General features: G+C 36.8%; 1 protein-coding gene across 1 annotated transcript in view; it reads left to right on the forward strand.

Moving 5' to 3' along the window:
- Nucleotides 1-13,888, forward strand: part of LOC150076313 (cGMP-inhibited 3',5'-cyclic phosphodiesterase 3B-like) — a 290,459-nt gene that overhangs the window by 131,597 nt on the left and 144,974 nt on the right. The window contains exon 7 of the mRNA XM_090387318.1: nucleotides 5,745-5,948. Coding sequence (XP_090243444.1) covers nucleotides 5,745-5,948 — 204 coding nt within the window. The remainder of the gene's footprint in view (nucleotides 1-5,744; nucleotides 5,949-13,888) is intronic.

The following is a 13,888-nucleotide window of genomic DNA, read 5'->3' on the forward strand; positions in this document are numbered from 1 at the left end:
GGGTTTTTGCTTTCGTAAAGGTGACTATGGTGGTCTGAGACAGTATTTAAATTCTATACGGTGGGACCAACTGATGATGTTACCAACAGCAAATTCAAAATAGGAAGCAGTCAAAGAAATAATCTTGGAATCTATTAGGCTTTTCATACCAACCAAGAAATATTGTTCAAGATTTAGGCCTAAATGGATGTCAGATGAACTAATTAGACATGTGGTAGAGAAGAAAAATGCATGGGATACATATAAATTAACAGGTGACATATAAGCATATGATAGATATAAGCTGGTCTGTAACCAAGTCACAACGGAGGTTAGGCAGGCAAAGGAAAATTACGAGAATTCTTTGGCAAAGGATGCAAAGAAAAACAGAAAAGAGTTCTTTACTTATGTAAACTCTAGAAGGAAGGGGATGAATCAGATTGGTCCACTTCATATCGATGGTTCAACTGTTGATGATCCTGCACAGGTAGTTAACAAACTAAATGAATATTTTGCATCTACATTCACACATTAGGAGTTATTCAGGGAGGAGAATGCCAGAGGTGTATTAAACTCTGGCAGTAAGCTAGATAATCTTGTAATAATTGAGAGTAAAGTGGAGAAGAAATTGTTGAAGATTAACATAAGAATAGCATCTGGGGTGGGTGGAATGTATCCAGTTATATTAAAGGAGACAGCAAAGGAAGAAAGCAAACCCTTAGTCATAATTATGACAACTTCCTTGGACTCAGGGGAGGTACCCATAGACTGGAAATGTGCAAATGTGACCTCAATCCACAATGGAGGATCAAACGAAGACAGGTAATTACAGACCTGTTAATTTAACTTCTGTTCCAGAGAAATTAATGGAGGCACTGGTTAAAGAAGCATTGCAGGATCATCTAGACAAGACTTCAGTTATAGCTCGGACACAGCATGGGTTTGTTAAGGGAAAGTCTTGTCTGACCAATTTGATTGGATACTATGATGTAATCACAAAGGAACTGGATGCAAAGAATAATTTTGATATCATATATTTGGATCTTAGAAAAGCTTTTGATACAGTTGCACATGGAAGACTGCTGCACAAATTGGAGCAGTCACATTGGAGGCAAATTGCTGCTATGGATAAAGGGATGGTTGAGTGGGAGAAGACAGAGAGTGGTAATCAATGGACACTGCTCTTCGTGGACTAATGTTATTAGTGGAGTCCCCCAGGGTTCAGTGTTTGGTCCATTGTTGTTTTCTGTATTCATTAATGATACTGATGATGGTATATCAGGCTTAATGTCCAAGTTTGCAGCCTATGAAGGTCGGCAGAGTTGTTAATGATACTAATGACCGTACGCTGCTGCAACATGATCTAGAAAAGTTGAGTCGATGGGCTGAGAGGTGGCATCTGAAGTTTAACATTGACAAATGTAAAGTACTGCATATGGGAAGCAATAACCCCAGAGTAACGTATCAACTGTGTGGTACTACACTGACAGAGGTGAAGAGTGAAAAGGACCTGGGGGTAATTGTGGAGGCAGATATGAAGTTTTCTGAGCAGTGCAGACGGTCTGCAGGAGTAGTCCATGGTGTCTTGTCAATGATATACAGGAAGTTTTCTAGCAGGGATAAGGAGGTGATTATCCCCTTGTATAAGGCAATGGTGAGGGCACACCTTGAGTACTGTATACAGGTCTGGAGGCCTCATTTTAAGAAGGATGTAGAGCTGTTGCATCGAGTACAGAGAAAGGCAACAAGATAAGTGAATGGAACAAAAGGTTGCTCTTACGAAGAAAGGCTTAAGTTTTGCAAATTATAGTGTCTGGAGACTAGGCACCTGCAAGGTGATCTGATTAAGGTGTATAAAGTCATGAACTGTTTGAGCATGCTCAATACTGATGGGATTCTTCCTCTTGCTCAGAATAATCACCTGAGTGGGCATAAATTCAAATTGAGGAAAGACAGTTGTAGGATTGATGTGCGGGTTTGCCTTTACTGAGCGGGTGGTTGATTGCTGGAACAAACTTCCATCTGTGATTGTAAAGTTGATAGCTTAAACAGATTCAAAGTAGAACTAGACAAACATTTGGAGTGGGTGGATGAGTGGAATGAGAAGGGAGTATGTTTTTTTTTTTTTTTTTTGTTTTTTTTTATGGCTGATGCTATATATATATAGAACTGTTGTGTAATGGAAATTGTTATATATGGCCATGGGAAACTTTGTTATGGCCTTCCAAAGAAGCATGTTTCTCAATGTCAATTGAACTCACACTATGATTATTATTATTATTATTATTATTATTTATTAGCCATATGGCGCAAGGAAGCCTGAGGCTTATGCTGCACCAGCCAAAAAAAAAAAAAAAAACTAAATTTGAGTACCCTGAGGAGAAAGAGAGAGATAGGAGGGAATCACCAAAAGAGAGAAGAATTATGATATCCAGCTCAGGACCCTGGGTGTGCCAAGCCCATACTCACCAGATGTGAGCCCCTGGGGTTAATATGTGATGCTTAAGAAAGTTTTCCAGAGTAAGTGATGCATTGATAATTGCTATTTTTGGCAGTTCTGTACTTTACTGGAAAAATTTGTCATATCTTCCTAAAGCAGCACATATGTCCATGTCAATCAAACTCAAGCTATGATGTGATTGGACAGACCATTGATAATCAACTTGCATTGTATGTCTCTCTTTGGTTGTGCCTAATGAAAACTGATAGCTCTTGTCATTCAAATTATGTGATGTGAAGTTGAAAAGCAATAATTTTCTTTTCTTTTTTTTGCCAATAATTGCTTTGGTAATTTTGTTATGCATGCACTCCTTGTTTGTGGGCTTCTTGTTTTCCTGATTTTATCCAACAGTCCAACGTTTTTATATTGGGCAGTTTGAATGAGAATAATTTTCACTTTTCATAAGAAGCAACCAATGACATAAATCATGCTGGTTGGGCAACAAAATCCCATTTTTTTTTGCTCCCTGTTAAAATTCTGGATAATTCTTGTAGATGTGATGTTGCTCAAATATGGCAATCATTGCAATAACACCAACCAATTTTAAGGGAGAAGGGATTAAAGTCAAAAACTAAGTTTCTAGTTAAAAAGATTTCATATATTTTAATGAAATGTTACATACAGTACTAAATATTTAACAATGGATCATTAACCTTATTCTATTTATAAAAATATTTATCTGATAACAAAACAAAATTACTAGCTTTGCTGAATGGTAATTTTGTCATTTTTTGCCTTTTATAATCATCCACTTCTAACAATAGTCTGTCAACGTATTTGGACTCCATTTTCCCTGGTATCTTTTCCCATTCGAGAAATATCTTGGTGAAATCTTTCATCATGTTCATTGGAGACCACTCCAAAGTTTTCAGGAAAAAAGTCTAAATGGGAATATAAGAAATGAAGTTTTAATGACAGATTGCATCCCAACTCTCTGTATGCTAAAATTAGCTTGTCCACAATTTCACTGTAATTTTATGATTTCTCATTGCCTAAAAGGTTCCAGCAGACATTTTCAAATGCTTCCAGACTCTTATTTCTGTAGCATTTAATTTTTTTAGTGACTTCTTCATCTTGGAATAGCAGTTTGTTGTGAGGAACAACAAAAAAATTTCCTCTTTATCTTTGCCTCATTGATTTGAGGAGACTTTTGCCTCAGACAGGAAAATCCTTTTTTGTCCATCGCTTTCACAAATATTTTTATCAAACCTAGCTTGATTTGCAAATGGGTGTAAATAGATTTTTGACTTATCCACCAAAGAAGGATGTGCTACATTTCTGCAGCCTGGTGTAGTTTTTGAACGGTCTGGCCATTTTTTTACCCTGTAGTGGCAATCCTTTGCTCGGCTGTTCCACTGGCATAAAAAGCAGCAGTATTTAATGTATCAATGCAACCCAATTAGCAAAGCTACCACTTTTAGGTTGGCACCGATATTCCATTTGTATTCTTGATTGCATATTTTTTGCAAAAGAACCTGTAGGTTCTCATACATTTTCTTCATGTGAACTGCATGGGCCAATGGTATAAATGGATGCTTATTTCCATTATGCAGTAAAACTGTTTTAAAACTGACCTTGGATCAATCACTGAAAATCCTCCACTGCTCGGGAACGAGTTCCATACATAACTCTTTCATTAATTCCTGGAGACTGTTACAATAAACCAAAGCACCAACTATGGAGTAATAGGTCATTATGTTGATTGCCTCTTCCTATAAAAAGACCTTGACACCCTTTTAAAAAAAGATTCTACTGCTGAAGCCATGATCCTAGTAATTGAGCCTTGGTTTTGGAGAGATCCAAGTCTCTGACCAAATTGTTCAGTTCTGCCTGAGTGATTAGATGCAGCTTTGCAGTATCAAGAGTTGAAAAGTCTGGATCTGTATTCATTCTGGGTTCTGCATCTTCTGGAGACTCCTTTTCCAATCCTGAATCAGAGTCAAGTCCATATGTTTCTGGTGGCTTTGACACTGGCATTGTGTCATCATGGGGAACCAGCCATAGAGCAAAAGGTGTGTTGGAATACTCTACTTTATGCTTAGATTTCCCAGAAAAACTAGAAATATTGGTCATGCAAAAGTAACAGTCATTCATGTGGTTTCGAGGTTCCTGCCATATCACTGGAACAGCAAAAGGCATTGATTTATGACTGTCTCAAAGCCAGTCCATTAATGTCTTTGAACATGAGCTACAAGAAATCTTTGGAGCCCATACTTTTTCTTGATCTCTGACCTTACATCCAAAATACAGTTCATAGGCTTTTATCACAAGTTATGACAGTGGCTTCTGCTACAATTTTAATAACACTTCACCATGTAGCAAAAATAACATGTAGCAAAGGTTATCAGGCTTATTTTGGCAAGAATGTGACATATTTCATGTACTGTTGAGGTACATGCACATAAGAACACAATTAAGAAATTGTACATGTTTATTTCTAATTTAAACACAGTTCACGATTTGCACTTATGCTAACAACACTTGTTCACTTTGTTCATCACTTGCTCTCTGAAACATACACTTTTTGAAATATGAAAATGCTTGCTTGGTGCAGAACTCGCTTGTATATATACCAGTAGAGAAGTTTCTACAAGGCCCACAATGTTTCTAGAGAATTCCGTCAAAAGTTCTAGAACCTCCCAGAAACATCTCGTCCTTTCTTCCACATGTAACAGTATTCTAGAACATTCTGGAACATTCTTGAATACGCTAGAAATCTCCCAAATGTTCTAGGAATAAAATAGATAAAACTAACTACTGGTCTTGGTTTTTGGTCATTAACCTACAGTATTTGAAAACCGAGGGTGATGAAAACTTTTTAAGCACATATCTGAGATTTTGAACATATTTCCTACGAGAATGTTGAAATTATTTCAGGGAGGGAATTGATGCTGACCAGTATCATCAATTATCAACAAGCTATCCATTCACATCATAGTGTGAATTTGATTAACATCAGGGAGCTGACAATTTTCCATTATTTTTTATAATTTACAACAGCTGAAACAATAAAACTTATTAAATCAGAGAATCTGTCTAATTCTAGATTACTGAGATTATTTTATCAAATCCCAGTAATTTAATGTACCAAATTTTTGACAATTCTGGACTTTTGAATGCCAAATTTATAAGATCTTCACTGTAGCTGTGTAATCAGCATATCAATAGGAAAGTAGGAATGCCCATGTGAGATAATTTTAACACAGGTGCTGTTAAGGATTTTGTTCATTATGTTAGCATTAATCTTTTTTTCTTTTTTTCCCAGGCTATTCTTTATAATGACCGCTCGGTACTTGAGAACCATCATGCTGCAGCAGCCTGGAGTCTTTTCCTCTCTCGACCCGATTTCAACTGGCTATGTCACCTAGACAAAGCAGAATTCAAACGATTTCGTTATCTAGTTATTGAATGTATCTTAGCAACAGACCTTAAACGGCATTTTGAAATATTAGCAGAATTCAATGCAAAGGTTAGTCATGTTTTCATTTAGAAAGTGATTAAAATTATAAAGGGTGATAGTCTATCAGTTAACTTCTGCCAAATGAACTGCACATGGAAATAGACTTACCAGCAGTTATGTAATTTATCCCAGAGAACTAAATAATTATTTTCAGATTGATAGAAAATAACTTGAACAGTCTGATTTCATTGCTTTTGAAACAGTATATTAATCCAGAGCTGCCAGCCCTCTTGATAAGGTAGGAGATGCTCAGTTTTGGCTCTTCTCCAGCCTCCTGATGAAAATAGTTCCCCACCCCTGCCATATTTTGTAAATAACCCTGAAATTGTAGTCATGTAGTTAAATATTATAAAAAAAAAATTATCTTATGTGAATAAATATATAAATTTCCATATATTTATAATATAGTTCGGGAAGGACATTGTTTTATTACATGGTTTCTATCTACAAGGTAAATTATATATTGTATATAATAATATATGTAATAATAATAAATGACATTATTATACCATATGAAATTATTAACAAAATAGGTTTTATTAAACTCATATGGAATCTACACTAACTTGTTAACAGGCGACATTTTCAAATTCTTACCGAATCCCATCATCAGACCAAAAATGCTATGGCTCTATGGATACTTCCTATATCACAATTCAATTACCTTTTGAATTGCAGTGTAGGAAGTAAGAGGGCCATGTCCATAGAGCCATAGCATTTTAGTATTTTCTAAATTGGGGTTTCCAAACTTTATATAATATATCCTCATTAATTGTATATCAGATTATTCAAAATATCGTGTATTTCAAAGTCACTACCATTCCAGTAAATGATATAAGGTTTTATATGCATTTTATATCACCACCATTCCCAACAAATGATATAAGATTTTATATGCATTTTAGTATGGACTGTTTGAAATATGTCTATAATTAAATTCAAAGCCTGAATTGGGTCTTACAGCTTGGGAATAGTTTGTCTAATTCAAAAAGACTGCTGAAACTATGGGTAAACATTTTTATAATGAAACTGGATGGAGTTACAGCAAAATATTTCCATTTTTTGTGTAATTTTATAGGCTGGTGGCTTATTTGATAAATGATGTTTCTTTTTAATATACTGACGGCATAATTTTGTTTAATAAACAAATGGAACTGAATTTTAGCCAGCAGATCTCATTCTCCTGCCACATCTGCTATGCCACATATTCCTTCTGCAGTGCACACCTCAGCAACAGCACAGTAATGTGCCAAATTTTTTCCAATAGCATTAGAGGATACCTAGATTTTAATATTTGTTTCTATATGTGGGTTTGTTAAAAAAATTTCCATTCAGTACATGACTTTATTTTCATTCAAAGCTGTTTTGTATGGGAAGGTCAAGCATGCTTCATTCTTGTGTCATAGCTGGGTTTGCACACATTATGGCTCTGTTTCTCAACAAATTTTTGCAGCCCACTGCACTTGGTAATGGCAAACTGATGTGTCAAATTCTTACCAATGGCATAAGAGAATGCCTGACTTTTAACTTTTGTTCTTTTATGCAGGTTATCCCAACCCCAAGGCTTTTATTAAAAAATTCCAAGAAGTAAGTGACCTTTTAATTTCAACCAGAGCTGGTTCTCCTTCCAAACATATTGCAGCAGAATATCACAGGAAATCTGTGCAGCCCACTGTGCCCGTTAGTAACAGCAGAATGTTTACAGTTCAAACATTGTCAAATTTTTACCAGTGATTAAGAGAAACCTAGCTTTTAACTTTTATTTCTCTATGCAGAGTATTTCCTTGGGCCCATTTTTGTTCAAAAAGTCAGTTCTACTTCCAGTGATTGATATGACTGCATTGCCATGCAATGAATTTTGAGTAGTGGTCTAAATAAACCAGCATTAACAAAAAAAAAAAAAAAAATTAAAGGGAAAGTGAAAATCAAACCAACAAACAAAAAATAACAAAATTTAGTGGGCAGTCATGCTTTTTATTCCTTATTGAAAATTATTCTACAAAAATAAGTTATTCTGATCACTTATTTTTTCAAAATAATGTTTTTTTGTTTACTGTTCATTGAAAAGTAAATAAAAAATAACAGAATTTGTATAATCGCCTTTTTTCTTTTCTTGAACATGCTGATAGTATTTTAAATTGTTGTTGCTTAAATTGTTGTTGCTATTTTAAATGGTTATTGCTTTCGTAAAGGCAACTACGATGGTCTGAGACAGTATTTAAATTCTATACGGTGGTACCAACTAATGATGTTATCAACAGCAAACTCAAAATGGGAAGAATTCAAAGAACTTATCTTGGAAGCTACTAGGCTTTACATACCAACTAAGAAATATTGTTCAAGGTTTCAGGATTAAATGGATGTCAAATGAACTAAGGAGACATATGGCAGAGAAGAAAAATGCATGGGATACATATAAATTAACACGTGACACAGAAGCCTATGATAGATATAAGTTGATCTGTAACAATGTTACAAAGGAGGTTAGGCAGGCAAAGGCAGATTACGAGAAATCTTTGGCAAGGGATGCAAAGAAAAAAGCAAGGAGTTCTTTACTTATGTAAACTCTAGAAGGAAGGGGATGAACCAGATTGGTCCACTTGATATCGATGGTTCAACTGTTCATGATCCTGCTCAGTAGCTAACAAACTAAATCAATATTTTGCATCTCCATTCATACATGAGGAGTTATTCAGGAAGAGGAATGCCAAAGATGAAGTAAACACTGGCAGTGAGCTAGATGATCTTGTAATAATTGAGAGTAAAGTGGAGGAGAAATTGTTGAATATAAATACAAGAAAGGCACCTGGGGTGGATGGGATCTATCCAGTTATATTAAAGGAGGCAGCAAAGGAAGTAAGCAATCTGTTAGCCATAATTATGAGAGCTTCCTTGGACTCAGGGGAGGTACCCACAGACTGGAGATGTGCAAATGTAACCCCAATTCACAAAGGAGGATCAAAGGCTGACACAAGTAATTATAGACCTGTGAGTTTAACTTCTGTTCCAGGAAAATTAATGGAAGCACTGGTTAAAGAAGCACTGCAGGATCATCTTGACAAGAATTCAGTTATAGCTCAGACACAGCATGGTTTTGTTCAGGGAAGGTCTTGCCTGACCAATTTGATTGGATACTATGATGTAGTCACAAAAGAATTGGATGCAGGGAATAACTTTGATATTATATATTTGGATCCTAGAAAGGCTTTTGATACTGTTGCACATGGAAGACTGCTGCACAAATTGGAGCAGTGTGGCATTGGTGGCAAATTGTTGCTATGGATAAAGGGATGGTTGAGTGGCAGATGAGAGAGAGTGGTAATTAATGGACACTGCTCATCGTGGACTAATGTTATTAGTGGAGTCCCTCAGGGTTCAGTGTTGGGTCCATTGTTGTTTTCTGTATTTATAAATAATATTGATGATGGTATATCAAGCTTAATGTCCAAGTTTGCAGATGATACAAAGGTTGGCAGGGCTGTTAAGGACACTACTGACGCTATGCTGCTGCTGCAACAGAATCTGGAAAGGTTGAGCAGATGGGCTGAGAGGTGGCAAATGAAGTTTAACATTGACAAATGTAAAGTACTACATATGGGAAACAGCAACTGCAGAGCAGAGTATCAACTCTGTGGTACTACACTGACAGTGGTAGAGAATGAAAAGGACCTGGGAGTAATTGTGCAGGCGGATATGAAGTTCTCTGAGCAGTGCAGAAGGGCTACAAGAGTAGCTCATGGTGTCTTATCAATGATATATAGGAATTTTTCTAGCAGGGATAGGGAGGTGATTATTCCCTTGTATAAGGCAATGGTCAGGCCGCACCTTGAGTACTGTATACAGGTCTGGAGGCCTCATTTCAAGAAGGATGTAGAGTTGCTAGAATGAGTACAGGGAAGGGCAACAAGGTTAGTGAACGGAATGAAGTGTTGCTCTTACGAGGAAAGGCTTAAGTTTTGCAAATTACAGTGTCTGGAGACTAGGCACCAGCGAGGTGATCTGATAGAGGTGTACAAAGCCTTGAATTGTTTGAGCAAGCTCAATGCTGATGGGATACTGCCTCTTGCTCAGAATAATCACCTGAGTGGGTTATAAATTCAAATTGAGGAAAGACAGAGGTAGGATAGATGTGCAGAAATTTGCCTTTAGCCAACGGGTAGTTGGTTGGTGGAACAGACTTCCATCCCTTGTTGTAGAAGTTGATAGCCTAAATAAATTTAAGGCTCAGCTGGACAGGTATTTCGAACAAATGGAGGGGTGAAGTGGAAGAGTTTTTTTTTTTTTTTTTTGGCTGATGCTGCATAAGCTTGCTTTCTTGCATCATATGCCTGTACTAATGCTAATGCTAATTACATATTGATTACCTTGTGTGGCCATAATTAGGGAGATTGTGGATTTGAGCCCATCCCAATCCAGCCAGCTTCAGTAGGTGCCGGTCCCAAGCCCGGATAAATGGTGAGGGTTGGCGTCAGGAAGGTTGTAAAAAACTATGCCAAAACAAAAGAAAATGATAGAATGACAGAAATAGATGCAGAATGGCTAGGGCATACCCCATAAGTGACGTGCAGTCACTTATGGGGCGTGCAGTCACATTGCCTGGAAACTGTGAGAAAAGGGTCAGGGCTACCGAACAAAGGAGGGGTTCGGTTAAAGAAGTTAGTCCAGCTAGAGAAGAAGAAAAGGATGAAAAGTGTTATGCCGACCTCACATAAACGTGGGAAGAAGGCGAAGATAAAGAAGAAGAAGAAGAAGTGGATTTGAGCCCATACACTGCCATGAAAAGTGTATTGGCCCATTTTTAACTGTGATGCTGAAAATTTGGTTGCCCTTAATAATAATTAATTCAATACATATGCAATCATAACAAATGTGTAAAAATTCTGGCAATGGCTATATCAAGAATAAATGTAAATATAGTTTACCAAAAGAAATATATTTTACCATCTTAATAATAATAATTAATTCTGTATGTATACCCTTAATAATAATTAATTCTTTATGTATACCCTTAATAATAATTAATTCAATATGTATGCAGACTCAACAAATATGTAAACACTTCTGGCCTTAGCCATATCAAAAATAATTATCATATTTTATATTTTTATATCATAATTTATATTTTTATAATTTTATATTAATAATTATCAAAATTAGTATCATATATTTTTAAATTGAACAGATCTAAAACTCCAAAAATCAGTGTTTTTTATATTATTAACAGTGAACTTATTTACATGCACAAAAAAAAAAAAAAAAAAAAATTGATTCCATAACAACCAAGGTAAAATTTACCAACTGTAATAACCAAACATATTTTTCAGCTGTATTTAGACTGGCCATTTTTGTCTATCACTCCCATCTTTTCTAAACTGATGTCAAGCTGATCGTTGACATGAGAAGTGCACACTTTAAGTTACAAAGTTTACTAAAAGTGATAACACAAAAAAGTGAAATGTCATCCCTTTTTTTGTATGGATTACATATATTAAACAGCAACAAATATCCCAAGACATGGAAACACGCACACACACACACACACACTGATCTTTGTACACTGGTCCTTGTACTGACAAACAACCATATGAACAACTCTCTCTCTCTCTCTGTATTTCTCTCTGTATTACTGCTGCTGTCAATAATGATCTAAATTGAGGGGCCCATCAAGCTCTCAGCTGCCCACATCAACGCCATAGCTTGCACTTGGTCATCACGCAACACAGCGGAAACCACCAAGGTAGAATGCGCTGGTCCCACAGGAACTAGTAGTTGTTGGTGACTCCATTGTCAGGGAAACGGGGAACATGCTTTGAAAAAGGATAGGTGGAACAGGACCAGGGTATGTCTGCCAGGGGCAAAGGTTGATGACATTGTAGAGCGGATATCATCTTTTAAGGGCACAAAAGGTGATATAGTTGTACACGTTGGCACTAATAATATTAAGAGTAGGAGACTGGCAGAATAACTTAACAAGTACAGGTCACTGTTCAAAAAAAGCCTGGAATTAGGGTTGAATTTGAAAGTGTCTGCAATTCTGCCCAGATGCAATAGAAGGGAGTATATGATGAGAGCCTTGTCGATCAATTCGACCCTGGAAAGATTGTGCAAGGCTCAAGGGATAGAATTTTTTCCAGCCTGGTCTGTATTTGTTAACAGGAGAGACTGCTTCTACAGGGATGGGATACACTTAAATAGAAAGGGTGCAAGAATATTTGCTGATGCTATCGAGGCAGCGTTAGGTGGGTCGGAAAACTGCTAGCTTGGGGGGATACAAGGACTAATAGTTTAACAGTAGCCGCAGGGAGAGGTAAAGGTGATTCTTGCACAACTTCTATTAGAATAAGTAGCGACCTGGAGCGAAGGGTGTTGGGGGTTTCAGGGACGGATGGAAGTCATCGTGAAATAGGTGGGTATATAGGATGTGTTAGGGTAAATAGGAATAGGAGCATGATGCTTGCATGTATACCAATGCTAGAAGTATAGTAAATAAATTTGATGAATTTGAAGTGTTGGTCAAGACATCAAAGGCGGATATTGTTGGGATAGCAGAGACGTGGTGTCACACAGATATAAGGAATGCAGAACTGGAATTTGGGGAGTACAATGTGTATGGAAAGGATAGACAGGATAGAAAGGGAGGAGGTGTTATGCTGTTACTTAAGAAAAACATAAAATCAAAAGAAGTGCACCCAGTTGATATAGATGAACAGTGCACTGTTGAGTCAGTTTGGTGTGACATAAGCACTGCAAAAGCAAAAATAAGAGTAGGAGTGTGTTATAGGCCTAATGACCCGAATGAGTACAATGAACAATTGAACAGAGAAATAGAGTGGGCTAATAATGGGGGATTTTAACTTCCCAGATATTGACTGGAACTTGTGGGTTGGTCACTCACACACTAGTCAGACTTTTGTGGATTGATTGGATGATTGTTTTCTGCAGCAGCATGTTCGAGAGGCAACCAGAGAGAGTAATACTCTTGATCTGGTTGTCAGCAGTGATCATTTGTGTATTAAGAATTTGCAGATAAAGGAACCACTAGGTGGCAGTGATCACAGTGTTGTACTGATGTGGGATTTACTTAAAGATTTAATTACCATCAGGGGTAAAGGAAAGGGTTTTTGCTTCCGTAAAGGTGAGTACAGTGGTCTCAGAAAGTTTTTAAATTCTGTACAGTGGGATCAACTGACGATGTTACCAACAGTAAATTCTAAGTGGGAAGAATTCAAGGAATTAATCGTGGATGCTACTAAAAGTTTCATACCTATTAAGAAATATTGTTCAAAGTTTAGACCTAAATGGTTATCTAATGAACTAATGAGATTTGTAACAGAGAAGAAAAATGCATAGGATGCATATAAATTATCAAGCGACTCAGAAGCCTATGGCAGATATAAGCTAGTCTGTAATCAGGTCACAAAGGAGGTTAGGCAGGGAAAGGCAGATTACGAGAAATCCTTGGCAAAAGATACTAAGAAAAACAGCAAGGATTTCTTTACTTATATAAACTCTAAAAGGAAGGGAATGAATCTGTTTGGTCCACTTGACATCGATGGTTCGACTGTTGATGATCCTGCTCAGATAGCAAACAAACTGAATGAGTATTTTGCATCTAAATTCACACATGAGGAATTATTAAGGTTTGAAAATGGAAGAAGGTTATTAAATTGTAGCAGGATACTTAATGATTTTGTAATAACTGAGAGCAAAGTGGAGGAGAAATTGTTGAAGTTAAACATAAGAAAAGCACCTTAGGTGGATGGGACTATCCAGTTATATTAAGGGAGGCGGCAAAGCAACTAAGCAAACCCTTAGCCATAATTATGAGAGCATCGTTGGACTCAAGGGACGTTCCCAAGGACTGGAGTTGTGCAAATGTATCCCCAATTCACAAAGGGGGATTGAAGGGTGACACGAGTAATTACAGACCAGTTAGTTTAACTTCTGCT

Source organism: Mastigoproctus giganteus, chromosome 13 (genome assembly GCF_048544385.1).
Source record: "Mastigoproctus giganteus isolate SK-2022 chromosome 13, ASM4854438v1, whole genome shotgun sequence".
Classification (NCBI taxonomy): domain Eukaryota; kingdom Metazoa; phylum Arthropoda; class Arachnida; order Uropygi; family Thelyphonidae; genus Mastigoproctus; species Mastigoproctus giganteus.